General features: G+C 40.6%; 1 protein-coding gene across 6 annotated transcripts in view; it reads left to right on the top strand.

The window, feature by feature from the left end:
• The window catches only part of KHDRBS2 (KH RNA binding domain containing, signal transduction associated 2), a 393,310-nt gene that overhangs the window by 235,913 nt on the left and 144,598 nt on the right, over positions 1-12,799 (top strand). For all 6 annotated transcript variants that reach the window (XR_008748216.1, XR_008748214.1, XR_008748217.1 and 3 more), the window contains exons 5-6: positions 9,114-9,241; positions 12,300-12,495. Coding sequence is in view for 1 of the 6 variants with exons in the window: in XM_055811149.1 (XP_055667124.1) it covers positions 9,114-9,241; positions 12,300-12,495 (324 nt within the window). In the remaining 5 variants the exon portion in view is untranslated. The remainder of the gene's footprint in view (positions 1-9,113; positions 9,242-12,299; positions 12,496-12,799) is intronic.

Genomic DNA, 12,799 nt, shown 5'->3' with positions numbered 1-12,799 from the left:
TCTTATTTACAAGTTCTTATGTAATAAATATATATATATATTCAAATTAAATAACAAATATAGAAGTGATAGCATTTTTATTATATATTACATTGTTGATCTTGGAACTGACAATATTTTCACATGTATCTTGCTGCATTAATTATAGCACTTGCTCAGTTTTATACACTTCATTCCTAATCTTTCAGGCACCATGTATGTTAAAAAGAGTGGAAAGATACTTGGGAATGAGTATAGCTGTACTTGGCACATGGTCTAAGCTTTTCTTTGTAAATTATTTCCTACCTCCTGTTACTGCTTGTCATTTCCTTCATCATCTTTCTTTTTGTCTCAAGTCTCATTCTGAAAAGACAAAACCCACATCTTATACCTGATGCATACCTGCCTAATGGAATTATTAAATCAGATATTTTTAAAACTTACATACTTGAGAAAGTACTTTTTGCTAATTTATTGAGCTCGTTGTTTATTTTGTTTTTCCAATTGCATGATTTCAACTTTTCTTATTTGATATGTTTCTTCTCTTTTCTTTAATTGTTTTTATTTGTTTAATTATTTCTGTATTTCAGCTCTTTCTCACATGAAGTTTTACATAAACTTCAGAAAGATGAGCCTAAATTATTTTCATTTTTTTGGTTTCTGTGGCAGTTTAAATGGTGACCCCGAGATTCAATAGCAGTAGCTTGTCACTGTCTTTTCCTCATGCTTATTGTATTTAGTGTGGAGAAGGGGACTCCTTGAATACCTACTTGATCCCCTTTGATTGTCCTCTGTATAATTACACAGGCTATACATAAATCTCTCAATACTGAAACTAATTTAAATTATAGTGGTTCAAACCAAGCAGATTTAAAATATCTTTGATTCCAGCAGTGAAAATTGCTCATGTATTTTTACGGTGCTATTACAGACCATCTTCCCAGCATGTTTTAGTTTTGTTTTTTTTTCCTTAGTATGCAAAAATTCTTGGCTCTAGGGAGGATGAGCTATGCTGTTTAGTTTGGGTTAGTCAGATTTCTGTGTAGGAGGAGGGCACAAGAAATACGGATTCTGTGTTTCCTACCTTGACCTCTGACTAGTAGAATGCTGAGGCACTGCTGCCTCTCCAAAGCCAAGCCCTGATGGCAGCTTGAGGTTTCTGGAAGGAGTTTCCATGCCTGCTGCTATGACTGATGAAGGAAAGCCTTCATCCTTTTGCTTGCTGTCAGTCTACCTTTGCCCCAGTTTGTGCCACCAGTTTCGTCGCCGCCAAGCATCTGTACCAGGCAGCGATGCTGCTGGTGCTGGTGCCGGTGCAGTGCCATCAGGAGAGGAGACAGTGCTGCTCTGGTCAGAGCATCACCAGTATGGCTGGTCTTTATTGTAAGCCTACAAAAACCTACCTAGACACAGGCTATGGCTAAAGTGGGTGATCAGAGAGAGATTCAGGATTCCTGAAGGGATCCACACACAGAATCTAGATCAGAACCGAGATCAGACTGGAAAAATCCTTATTCTGGAAAAACGGAGGACCAAATACACAGGCCATGCTACTATCCCCGCAGCTCCTCTGCTGAGACACAGTGCTGCTGTGATGAATCACCCTTCTGCCAGCTCCTGCTCCCAGGGTGTTACAGCTGGGTCTGTGGTGACTGAATTTAAGATATTCTCTATCTCCTGACTTAGAATCTATTATTAATAGATTATTAATAGATTTCTGTATATGTTAGTAGCATTATTAAGAACATTTCTGCTCTGCGTTTGTAATAGACTTAGTGCTTGCCAGGACAGTCCTGATTCCAAGGACAGCTCATGTTATCTTAACCCTGTATTACAATCAGTCAAAACAAACAAACAAACAAACAAAAAAAAACCCAAAAAAAAAACCAACCAACAAACCCAGAACTAACTAATGTTGCTATAAAAACCAATTCCTGTGTCATGTATCAAGTTCAGTCCCAATATACTACGTGTGATCAACTAGATTATCATCTAATGGGATTTTTTAAAGTTCTAAAATTATTCAGAAGCCATGAAAGAAAGGGCACTCAACAAACCAGTAGTAAGGCATTTTCTTGCCCAGACTTCTCATCCTTCATTGCTCTTTCCAGTCTCTTCAGGTTGAGCGTGCCACGTGGGACCAGGAGAGTGTAGCTGTAGCCAGGCTGGATGAGACAGGCACACTACACAAGAGTAAACTTGTCTGATTTTTGCTGGCTGCTGTTGCCATCTCTGTCATCCTTGACAAGAGGGCTGCAAACCTACAGCAGTGGCTTAGCAGGAGGCAATACATGTCCCACCTGGCAAAGCTAGGGGAAATAAAGCTGCATAGGTACTCTGTATAGCTTGTTACTTTTGTTGGTTTCAGTGTAGACTATAGTAGACAGTTATTCTAGCCTTAAGAGCAGTTAGTGTTCACATTAGTAGTGCAGCTCAAACAAACAGCTGGGGAACAGCAGTGGCAGTCCTGCTCCTCTCCCGGCCTCCTTTGAAGCAACTGGGTTTTCCTGGAGGAAGACAAACCATATTACATCCCTTCCTTCCTAGGAGACAGTGTAAACATCCAGCGCAAATCCATAATGATTCCTTTAAGAGCACGTGGCTACACCACCCTTCCTGCAGCCTGCTATATGCCCTCTGTTCATATTACCAGTCCCCTTATATACTCCCTTCAAACGACAGCTGTAAATAAGCACAAGTCTCTGGCAGCCAGGATTAACTCAGAATTAAATTCAGGGATAGGGAGCTGTCAGCTAACTGACTTCTGTGGCATCCTAGCCGTCATTTGAATGAATTACAGACCACAGTATCCATTTTTGGGGGATCCCATGAGCAAGAAGGGTAAAACAAACTGGGGCAAGTGGCTGAAATGTAATACAGGTTTCTGCAATTTTTTCAAACATTATGCACCCATCTTCAAAGTGGTTGTGTGGCTAACAGCATTTCCATGTAAACTGGGATAATCTGTTGAGAGCTGTCTTTGGTATGGAAAAAAAATCAATTATACAATTAGATGAGGTTTATTTTGCTCTGTTCTAGCAAAGACTAAAATATCTGGGTCGAAGTTTCATAGCAGTTGCCTATGAACAATTTACACTCGATTGGCAGCTTCTCTTCAGATGCTGAGGAGCAAGACGTCCCCCCTCCCTTCCATGCTGCTTGTAGCGTGTGGTGCCCCATGCTGATGATGCCAGGCAGATTTAATTGTGCATGCTCAAAGAGAAAAATGACATCCACGCTTGGGTTAGTGCTCTCTGTGGCAAGCTGACAAATCCCCCAGCTGTCAACTAACCTCAAAGGCAAGTGTACGTGGCTCCAGTTTATGTCTGCTTGCATTTTGCCCATAGGCACTTACAAGCTGAAACACATACTGGCTGCAACACATTCACACTGCTATTGAGAGAAATGTATGGTCTATTTTATGTGTTTCAATCTCTAAGGGTGACCCACACAATTAAAGTTTATTTTTCAGACAGGCTATGAGCAGGTAAAGGCAGCAATTTTTTGCATATGTGGCAAGTGAAAGAGCATAATGTTTATAGCTATGGATCTGGCTAAGTTGCTGATTGCTTAGAGACAATTGTTTCTTACTTGGACTCAGATGGATTATATTTATATTTTTATGTATTTATTGGGGTTACTGACTGCCAGAGAACTGCAGGCACACAAAATGGCCTTACGTAAGTGCCAATATATATGGGCAAATGCAAAGAGGCATGTGTTGCTAATGCAATATTGAAGTCACGAAGAGGACTCCTGGCAGAAACATTGTCACTGGTGGTGCACTGCAGGCTGTCCATCTAAACCTATCATTACCTGGCACCTATGCTCCAGTGAAATAATCAGACCAATCTGCGAATGGGCAAAAAGCCATCTTAGCAGATGGCTTTGACTGTAGGTAACCAGGAAACGATGCATATATATATATTAAACTGGGTTCAGAGAGCATGAGTCTTATCTAGAAGCATCAAAAAAACTGTCGGTTTTGAGCTCCTCCATATACTGTTGAGAACATATGCCATACCCATCAGACACCCACACAGAGTGGGCTAGAGCCAGCTCCCACTGTTCTGATGAACTTTGTAGGAGCTGCTTGGATGGGCATGGTCTCAGCTACAGATTAATCTCATGTTTTGCAATGAAATTTGAATTTGTATTAGAGACAAAGAATGAGGTTTGAGGAAGCAGTTGCATCCACCTAATTTGCATGCCCAGCTGAGGCACTGTCTCACCCAAATCGTAGGTGCAGGAGAGGGCTATCCAACCTACCGGGCACAATTGTCTAAGTTTCCTAAGTAGACAGTGACAGAGAGAGGCTTTGGGTATGTGCAGGAAAAAGTCCAGTATGTTTACAGTTTTGATGCACTGGAGTCTTAGAACAGGATCTTAGAATGTAAAGAAATAATGGGAAATGCCAAATGTTTTTATCGACTCACAATTTAGTTCACCAAGCCCTTCTGGTACTAAGCAGCCAGTGCTGCTCTTCTTTTTTGTAACAGTCTGATATTAAATCATTCGGCTAGAAAGTGGGAATTCCTGGGTTCTTGGCCTCTTCACTATAATAAGCTGCAGATTCTGACCCCATGAGTCCAGATGAGTGGTTCTCACTGTGCTTTGAGCTGAATCATAGCACAGCTCACTGTCATGAGGCCACAGAGAACACAAAGCAGCAGCAGCAGCTCCAGGAACTCCTTACTACCAGTTATTTTCAGAGGCTTAGTGCTCCCCATATACACATGGGATCATGTGGAAAATGTCTCTTTTAGCGTCTAAAATTAGTATGCGTCTAAAAACAAACCAACAAACAAAAAAAGGCCATATTCACATCACCTAGCTCCACCTAAAATTCACTGGGTCTTCTGTGTCCTATTGGCTGGCTATGGGTTTTCTGAAGCATGATCTCAATGGAAATTTTAGGCTAATTGGAATTTAAGCTGCCTGAAAATAGCCCCAAGGCAGCAATATCAGGATTTAGGGGAGCTACTCTAGCTTCAGTAAATCTGTGCAAATACACGCAGCCCTGGAGCTCTTTTACTGATGCTGGGAGCTGGGCAGAATGCAGAGGTGCCACAGGAGTCCACATCCATCTCCTGTTTCCTTTCTGCTACCCGAAAATGGAAAGAGGACTGCAGGATGGGGCGAGCATATGTCTGTGAATGTGGTACTCTCTGTTGGCAGCACAGAGCTTCAGGTACTACTGCATGCCTGAGAGAGAAGGTGTGTTTCATAGCTTAGGCAGTGCAGACTGAGATTTCCAGGACCATAGGACCTCTACATAGGCCAGCTAGAAATTTGAGTTACTGATGCCTTGGAACCTTTGGGAAGCACTTTAGGAGTTACAGAGAAAATAACCGCAAGAAAAACATTTATTTTTGTGACTACTTTTTCACTCAGTTATAATCAAGGAATTTGATTACTTGAATACAAGTTGTTAATAAGTAGCTGTTTGCAGCACTAAGATAACTGTAAATCTGTTATAGTAGTAGCAACGCTATATGGAGGATAGTCAGCTCTTTGTGTGATACATGGCTAGCTTAACTGTGTAAAGAGTATGTGTACGCTATAAAATGACATATGTATAAGGCACCAGGTGAGCCCTATTCATACTTGAAAATTGTCAACACGAAGAACTGTGATTATCATTTTAGGTTTGACTCGCATAATTCTGCATTCTTAAAGTAGTTTGCGTTTAACCTAAATTACTCTCCTCTTAAGTGTGGAGTTAGAATGAAATTCAGCTGTCACAGATAAGAGTAATGATACTTATTAATAGTGCAAATCATTCATACACATAAACGTGCAAAGCACATCAGGACAGGAGATCACAGTCCTTAAGGGACTGATTTATCCTTGACTTCTATGAACCTTTGTTATGCTAATGATAGTAATATATTCCCAAAATCCATTGCGTCTGTCTGTGCCTTACACTTTGATTTCTTTATTAACTCTCCTCCCTTGTCGTTACACGTTCTTGTTAATTCAGATCAGGTTTTGCAGCTTGCGTCATACTTTGCTATTTTTACTGAAATGGTTTATTGAGTTCTCTAGCAGCTTATGTGCTTTCCCCTCTTTGCCGCACTGCTGCCAGAAGGGCCCCGGTGAGCTGCCACCAGTCCGGCTCTCATACTAACAGGTTTCCTTTGTTCCTAGAGCAGTCAAGGCCGCCAGCCTAATTAATCATTGCCAGCCCTCATTAATAAATATAATTTTATAATTTGGAGTAAACATGTTAATGTACTCTAGAATACCTAATGTTTTATCCAAATATGTCCATTTTTTTTTCCGCACTTACATAAACATTACATTTTATGGTTGCCCTGGATGCTACTGACTTTGTTAAGATTGTCAATCCTTGGCACTTCTAAAGCCAAGATGCATGTTTAGGTGAATAGTGATGGGCGTGGGTGATTAGCTCACCTACAGGTGTTGTTTCCAAACGGTGACCACCGTGATAGGAGTAGATGGCACCCTTAGTATCATCAGTAAATGGAAAAGCTGTTTATAGGTAATAATGCCTTTAAGGATATAAAATAGAGCAAAACATACAGGTTAATGCAGATTATCAGCTGTAAGAATAGCTATAAGACTATTAGAGAGCTGTAAGAAAACCTAAGAAGTACAGAACATTTCTCAGGAACTTATTTTAGTATGAGGAGTGAGGTGGTTTTTTTCTGAAATGCAATATACTTCTGCAGTGTGTAGCTACTTCGTTATACTTTCTTCAGCACAGGTATGTCTTGCAACATCTTAATACTCTCTCTTGGGACTATATATATATATGAAACATCAGCAGCATAATTTTGCTCATGTGCTAGGCTCTGAACTTGGCTACAATTAAATATTCATCAGTATAACTCAGTCTGTAGCTAAACTCATGCAGCAGTTATGAAAGATTAATTCAGTGTTATGTTTCTGTTTAATGAAAGAGTTGAATTGAGCGTTTCTATTGAAAATTTCAGATTTCAGGTTTAGAAATTGTGATCTTTATTATGCTTTTAAAAAGAAGCTTAAGATAAATACTCTATATAGAGTTATAATGATTTATTGAAGTCTTTCTCTTTCAGGATACCCATCCCATCATCTTAATTACAGTCTTCCGTGTACTTTGTTGTCTTTGCCTTGGCATTCCAAAATACACTGTACATTTTCCTTAACTGGACATGTAGTAAATAACCTGTAGAAAAACTAAGGGCATTGCATAACAGAATGGTGCAGATTTGCAGATCTGGCTGTATATAATAAATTTAATTTGGATATTCTGTTTCATTAATACTAATACTTTAAATGATATCTGTATCTGAGGAAGGAATAACAGCTTTGAGGCAATTTCTGGTAGAATTCATTTATACGGCAGTTTTCCAAAGGAGAGGGATTAAAGCAGCAACACAGAAAGTTTCAGTTTCTATCCCTTGCAGGTCCTTTCTTTTTTTCTTTTTTATTTTTTTTTCCCTTACATCTTTCTCTTACAAAATTTACTTGCATTATTAATGAAATTCAGTCCCAGCACTGATGTGGAATTTGAAGGGTAAACTCAATCAGCAAGTTTGAAGTCCTAATCCTTGTAAAGCCAGTGTGAGTAATAGAAGATGTTAAGCAAGGTACCGTGGATGGTGCCTGTTCAGCAATTGATGTAAATGTGACCTCATTGATTCTATCTGGTTTTTTCCCTCTGTGTTTTACAGAGCACATTGATGTAGGAAGATGTCTTTGGCTGATTGCCATTAATGTCAGAATGATAGAAAAATGTGCAAAAAGCTACGGGGATTGGTGTGAACTGAAAGCCATTGTCTGGTTTATTAGCAAATTAGGGTTTTGTTTTTATTTATGATTCTCCGGCAATTATCATGCACTATTTTGTGTAATTGGGGTTCTTTTCTGAATTTCATTAATAGATTTTACTCTGTCTGCACTCCCTAGAAATTTAAAAGGGGAATTGTGATGAGGCTTGCACTTTCTTAGAACACAACAGGATCAGCATCGTATCTTTAAAAAGATTCCCTGGACCTCCTCAGGATGCAGGAATGAGGAAGGCCCTGGTTTCGTCTCAGTGTTCACTTGGTCTTTAACTTGGCTAAAAAGAAGTGTCACTTGTAATTCATCCAAGACAGTCACCCCCCCAAGAAGCAGCAAGCCCTGTAGCATTTTCATAGCCTTGCATGACAGTCCATGGCAGTTGCCTGTGGAAGAATGGAAAGACTGAAGGGCTGAAATTCAATAATCCTTTCTGTTTTGAAACACTAATTAGCTGCTGCACAGTTGTGTTGCCAGCGAGCCGGCTACTGCAGTGGGCTTTTATTACCGTGATCAGCAGGCAAAGAACTGAATACAAAGGGAAGAAACCTAAAGAAAAAGGAACTTCTGACTGAGACAGAGGTTGCAAAAAAGTAAAAAGTGCCCAATACTATGTGTTTTGTATCAGTAAGAAAATGAAATTCATCTGATGCTGTTTATTGAGCCAGCAGAATCTTGCAGTGCTAGTCAATACCCAGAAATCTTAGAATGGGCCTATTTTATATCACTTAACAATTTTATATAGTAAACATAGCTTTGTTACTTAGGAGTCCTAAAGAGAGCCTTTCAGAAGTTGTTTAGTGGATATGCAGAATAACTGAAGGCTACATTCAGTGATGCTAGTTGTTACTGGGTTAAGCAATGCAATCCAATCCAATGACTCTGATGAAAATTTTGCATGCTAAGGGGCAATATAAGGTGGAATTTGTGTTTTAAGTGTGTAAAGGTAGCCAAGGATGTCTGGCAAAAATATAAAATCTTCATAAAAGGCATTTTTTTATATAATTTCAAGTTGTTAGAGATTGTTACCTTCTGTATGTGAAAGTCCATTTACATCTTGTATACAGCTATGTTCCTGGTGTCTGCTTTGTGTTTATGCCTTCGGTGCCTTCTCTGTTTTATTCTGTGTGTACATATACTTTATGGCCACCTTAACTACCCATATAAATTTGTTTGTCCACTTATTATAGGTAGCTGTCCACTGCCACTGTATGGGTTTGCAGCGTGCAGGTGATAATGCAAAGCCATACATCCAGATACCATTCATGTAATTTCTGTTTGGGGTGGTTTGGCAGATCAGCCAAAACACAAACTTTCAGCAAGTTTCACCTTTTGCATTTCAGGATTATAATGATGAAATTCGCCAGGAGCAGCTGAGAGAACTGTCATATTTAAATGGTTCTGAGGATTCAGCACGTGGACGGGGCATTCGAGGAAGAGGGATCCGTGTGCCACCTGCAGCTCCTTCAAGGTGTGGTAACCTAAGATATTGTACTAATAGCTTTAGAAAGTGTAAACAATGATAAAGCAAACATAGTTGTTGTTTTTTTTAAAAAAAAGGAAATCACCTACACATCATGGTCAGTAAACCAAAATATTTTTCTTCTGGTAACTTGTGTGGTCTGTGTTGTGCCAGGTTCTCAGATCTACAGTTCACAGGCTACAGTGGGTGGTGTACAAGTATCAAACTACAAATCAGAGCAGATTATTAATCCAGTGAAAGGATATTTCTAGGAAAGAATGTTGTTATGCCGACACAGAATTGTTGGGGTCAGTAGCATAAAATCATGGGGTCAATAAAATAGTATTGTCAGAGAAGGCTACGTAGTGTGGATGGGACTTTGCCAAATAATTACTTTTTTTTTTAATTCATATTGTATCTATAATAGATATGTAGAATCAGATATTATTTGTTGCATGAGTTATCAGTTTTAGGCAAATTTGATTGCGTTGTCTAAAAACATTTGTGTATGAATGTTTCCTGAATTCTTCCAAGTATTTTTTCATATATGTGTAACAGATAACTTTGCTTGTTCCTAAGGCCAGTGTATAATCTTAATATACTATATCAGAATCATTTTTCACTGTGAACCCTTAAGAAATCTGTTGCCTCGGGCATCTAAATTACCTAGCTAGTTCTAGGTGTCCATAGAGACCATTTCAGGATGGGTCCTAAGGAATCCATTGTTATTTTGGAGGAAATAGGATATGCAAGTACTTTATTTTATGCTGACGGTTGTTCTTTGGTAACTAAACTGGCTGATCTTGCCTATGACTTTTTTCTTTTTATTCCCCACCTGAAGGTGTCTATCATGTTTTCCTTCAGTTCCTCTTGAATGGAATTTTTTATCAGTAGTATGATGCACATACATAGGATTTTTTACACTGAGCATTTATGACCGTCTTCCAGTCAAAGTCTTTCTGGGCTCAGAAACCAGTCTTCCTTACACCTAACATCTCCAAAGGGCTTAAAAATGATGTTCAGAACATCACTATGACAGACTGGCAGCTTTTAAATTAATTTCAAAGTATAATCAGTGGAGTGCTGGCCCCCAGTTCCTGCAATTTATTCCCTACTGATTGACTCAGTTGCACAGATATAAGATCTTGTTTGCTTTTCCTATTTTACAATCAGAAATCCGAGGAGAATATTAAAACAAATAAAACTGCAACGGAAGTATTTTAAGCTAAGTATTTATGCTAATAATTCATGCTAATAGCATAATTTTATTTATGGTGGGACAGTTGATACTTTTGAGGGAAGGGATGCTGCCTAGAGGAACCTTGGCAGGCTTGAGAAGTGGGCTTGTGTGAACCTCACAAAGTTCAACAAGGCCAAGTGCAAGGTCCTACACATGTGTAATCACCAGAGTCAGCACAGACTGGGGGGTGAGGGGATTGAGAGCAGCCCTGCAGAGCTGAACTTGAGGATATTGGTAGGGGAAAAGCTAGCCATGAGCTGACAGTATGTGCTCGCAGCCTGGAAAGCCAACCATATCTTGGGCTGCATCACGAGAAGCATAGCCAGCAGGTTGAGGGAGGTGACTCTCCCCCTCTACTCCACTCTGGTGTGTTCAGCTGTGTTCAGCTCTGAGGTCCTCAGTATGAGAAAGTTGTGGACCTGTTGGAGGGGGTCCAGAGGAGGGCCATAAAAATTGTCAGAGGGGTGGAACACCTTTCCTGTGAAGAAATGCTGAAAGAGTTGGAGTTGTTCAGCCTGGAGAAGAAAAAGCTCTGGGGACACCTCATTGCAGCCTTACCGTATATATAGGGGGCTTATAAGAGAGGCAAAGACTTTTTACCAAGACCATTGCCAGGACAAGGGGCAATGATTTTAAACTGAAAGATGGTAGCTATGGTTTGATCATAAGGAAGAAATTGTTTTGATGAGGGTGGTGAGACACTGGAACAAACCAAAAAGTTGTGGATGCCCCATCATTGGCAGTGTTCAAGGTCAAGTTCGACCGGGCTTTGAGCAACTTGATCTAGTGAAACATGTCCCTGCCCAAAGCAAGGGGTTTGGACTATAGGATCTCTGAAGGTCCCTTCCAACCCAAAGCATTCTGTGATCCTGTAATTCTAAAATTGGCTACTGAAATGTGTAGTAAAGTAGTGGACATCACAAGCTAACACTATGGGTTTGGTTGTCTCAGCAGGGAATGAGTCACAGCTCATACTGCTACAGTAGACCTGAGTTCCATTGACAGCTCTGGATCTGGGTGTCACGCATGGTTATACCCAGCACTCACAGTTCTCAGAAAGGGCAACACACTCAGGAGCATGCTGCTCTGAAACAAAACTCTCAGATTGCTTCCCCTATATATCCCCTTTCTAATTTTTCATATGATGTAATTACAAGAACCTCTTCTCAACCGGTAACACCTTTTCTGACTTACCAGTTAGTACAGCAAGGTGGAGGTAGCATAAATATAGGGGAGGATGCTAAACCTCTCTGTGCTTGTCTATATGTGCTGTTCTCTCTGCACAGTGGGGGAAAGCAGAATCCGATGCCATCGGCTTTGTGCTGAACTAAATCAGATGGGAAGAAAAGTTCTTCCTGTGCCTTTATACTCTTGCTTTACTTTGCCTTCCAGTTTTCTGCCGTCCTGCATTATCTTCTGCCAGTCGGATTCTCCTACCCACCAACAGACATGAGAATGAGAGTGATGACTGCTCTTGTAAAATAATCTGAGAGCAACAGAAAAAGTCCTTCACTTTCTTCTCCCTCTAGAACTGCTCTGGAGTAACTCTGCATCTCTGTGAATTACAATGATCCAGAATTTCATTAGTACAAGCAACAAGAGGGTCAGGTATAAAAGGCATTGGATGGCTTAAAAATTGTGCTTTTCCATAATACGACTTCTGCCTGAGATCCTGTCTAGAAGTGCTTGACATTGTAGCTGCCAAAAACCCAGTTATGCAATACATTAAATAGTAGTAAAAATTTAAGAGCCTTTAAAATGAGGTAGCACTTGCATGTCCTTCCTTGCTGTACATGCTGAAGTGATCGTTCCTTTTGCTCCCCACAGGGGACGTGGGGGTGCGATTCCTCCGCCCCCACCTGGACGAGGTGCCCAAGCACCCAGAGGAGCGCCGGTGACCCGTGGAGCCCTCCCCGTCCCACCAGTGGCAAGGGGCGTTCCCACCCCTCGAGCAAGGGGCACCCCGGCTGTCCCAGGCTACAGACCACCCCCGCCACCTGCACACGAGGCCTATGAAGAATATGTAAGTAACCATGTGCATTGATGTCATATATGAGCCAAACTCTGGTGAACATCAAGTACCTCTGAGCTGGAAAACTCCAGGCCAATAATTCCTCCATCTCTACGGCTTACCCCTTGATGGTGAATTACAGTCTGGGTGATGCAGTGTGTCTGCAAACCTGCGTTTTGGGTGTTGTGGGCTTGTAGAACTATTCACAGCTTAGTTTTAGATAGGAGAAGGTAGTGCTGGGTAGCTCTCAGGGTGTCACAAAAGAACAATACAGGTATTCTACAGATTATATTATAAGTCACTTGTTACTGTAGGT

This window comes from Falco peregrinus, chromosome 7, assembly GCF_023634155.1.
Source record: "Falco peregrinus isolate bFalPer1 chromosome 7, bFalPer1.pri, whole genome shotgun sequence".
Classification (NCBI taxonomy): domain Eukaryota; kingdom Metazoa; phylum Chordata; class Aves; order Falconiformes; family Falconidae; genus Falco; species Falco peregrinus.
The sequence above is the reverse complement of the archived record's forward strand: the minus strand, read 5'-3'. Positions and strand labels throughout refer to the sequence as shown.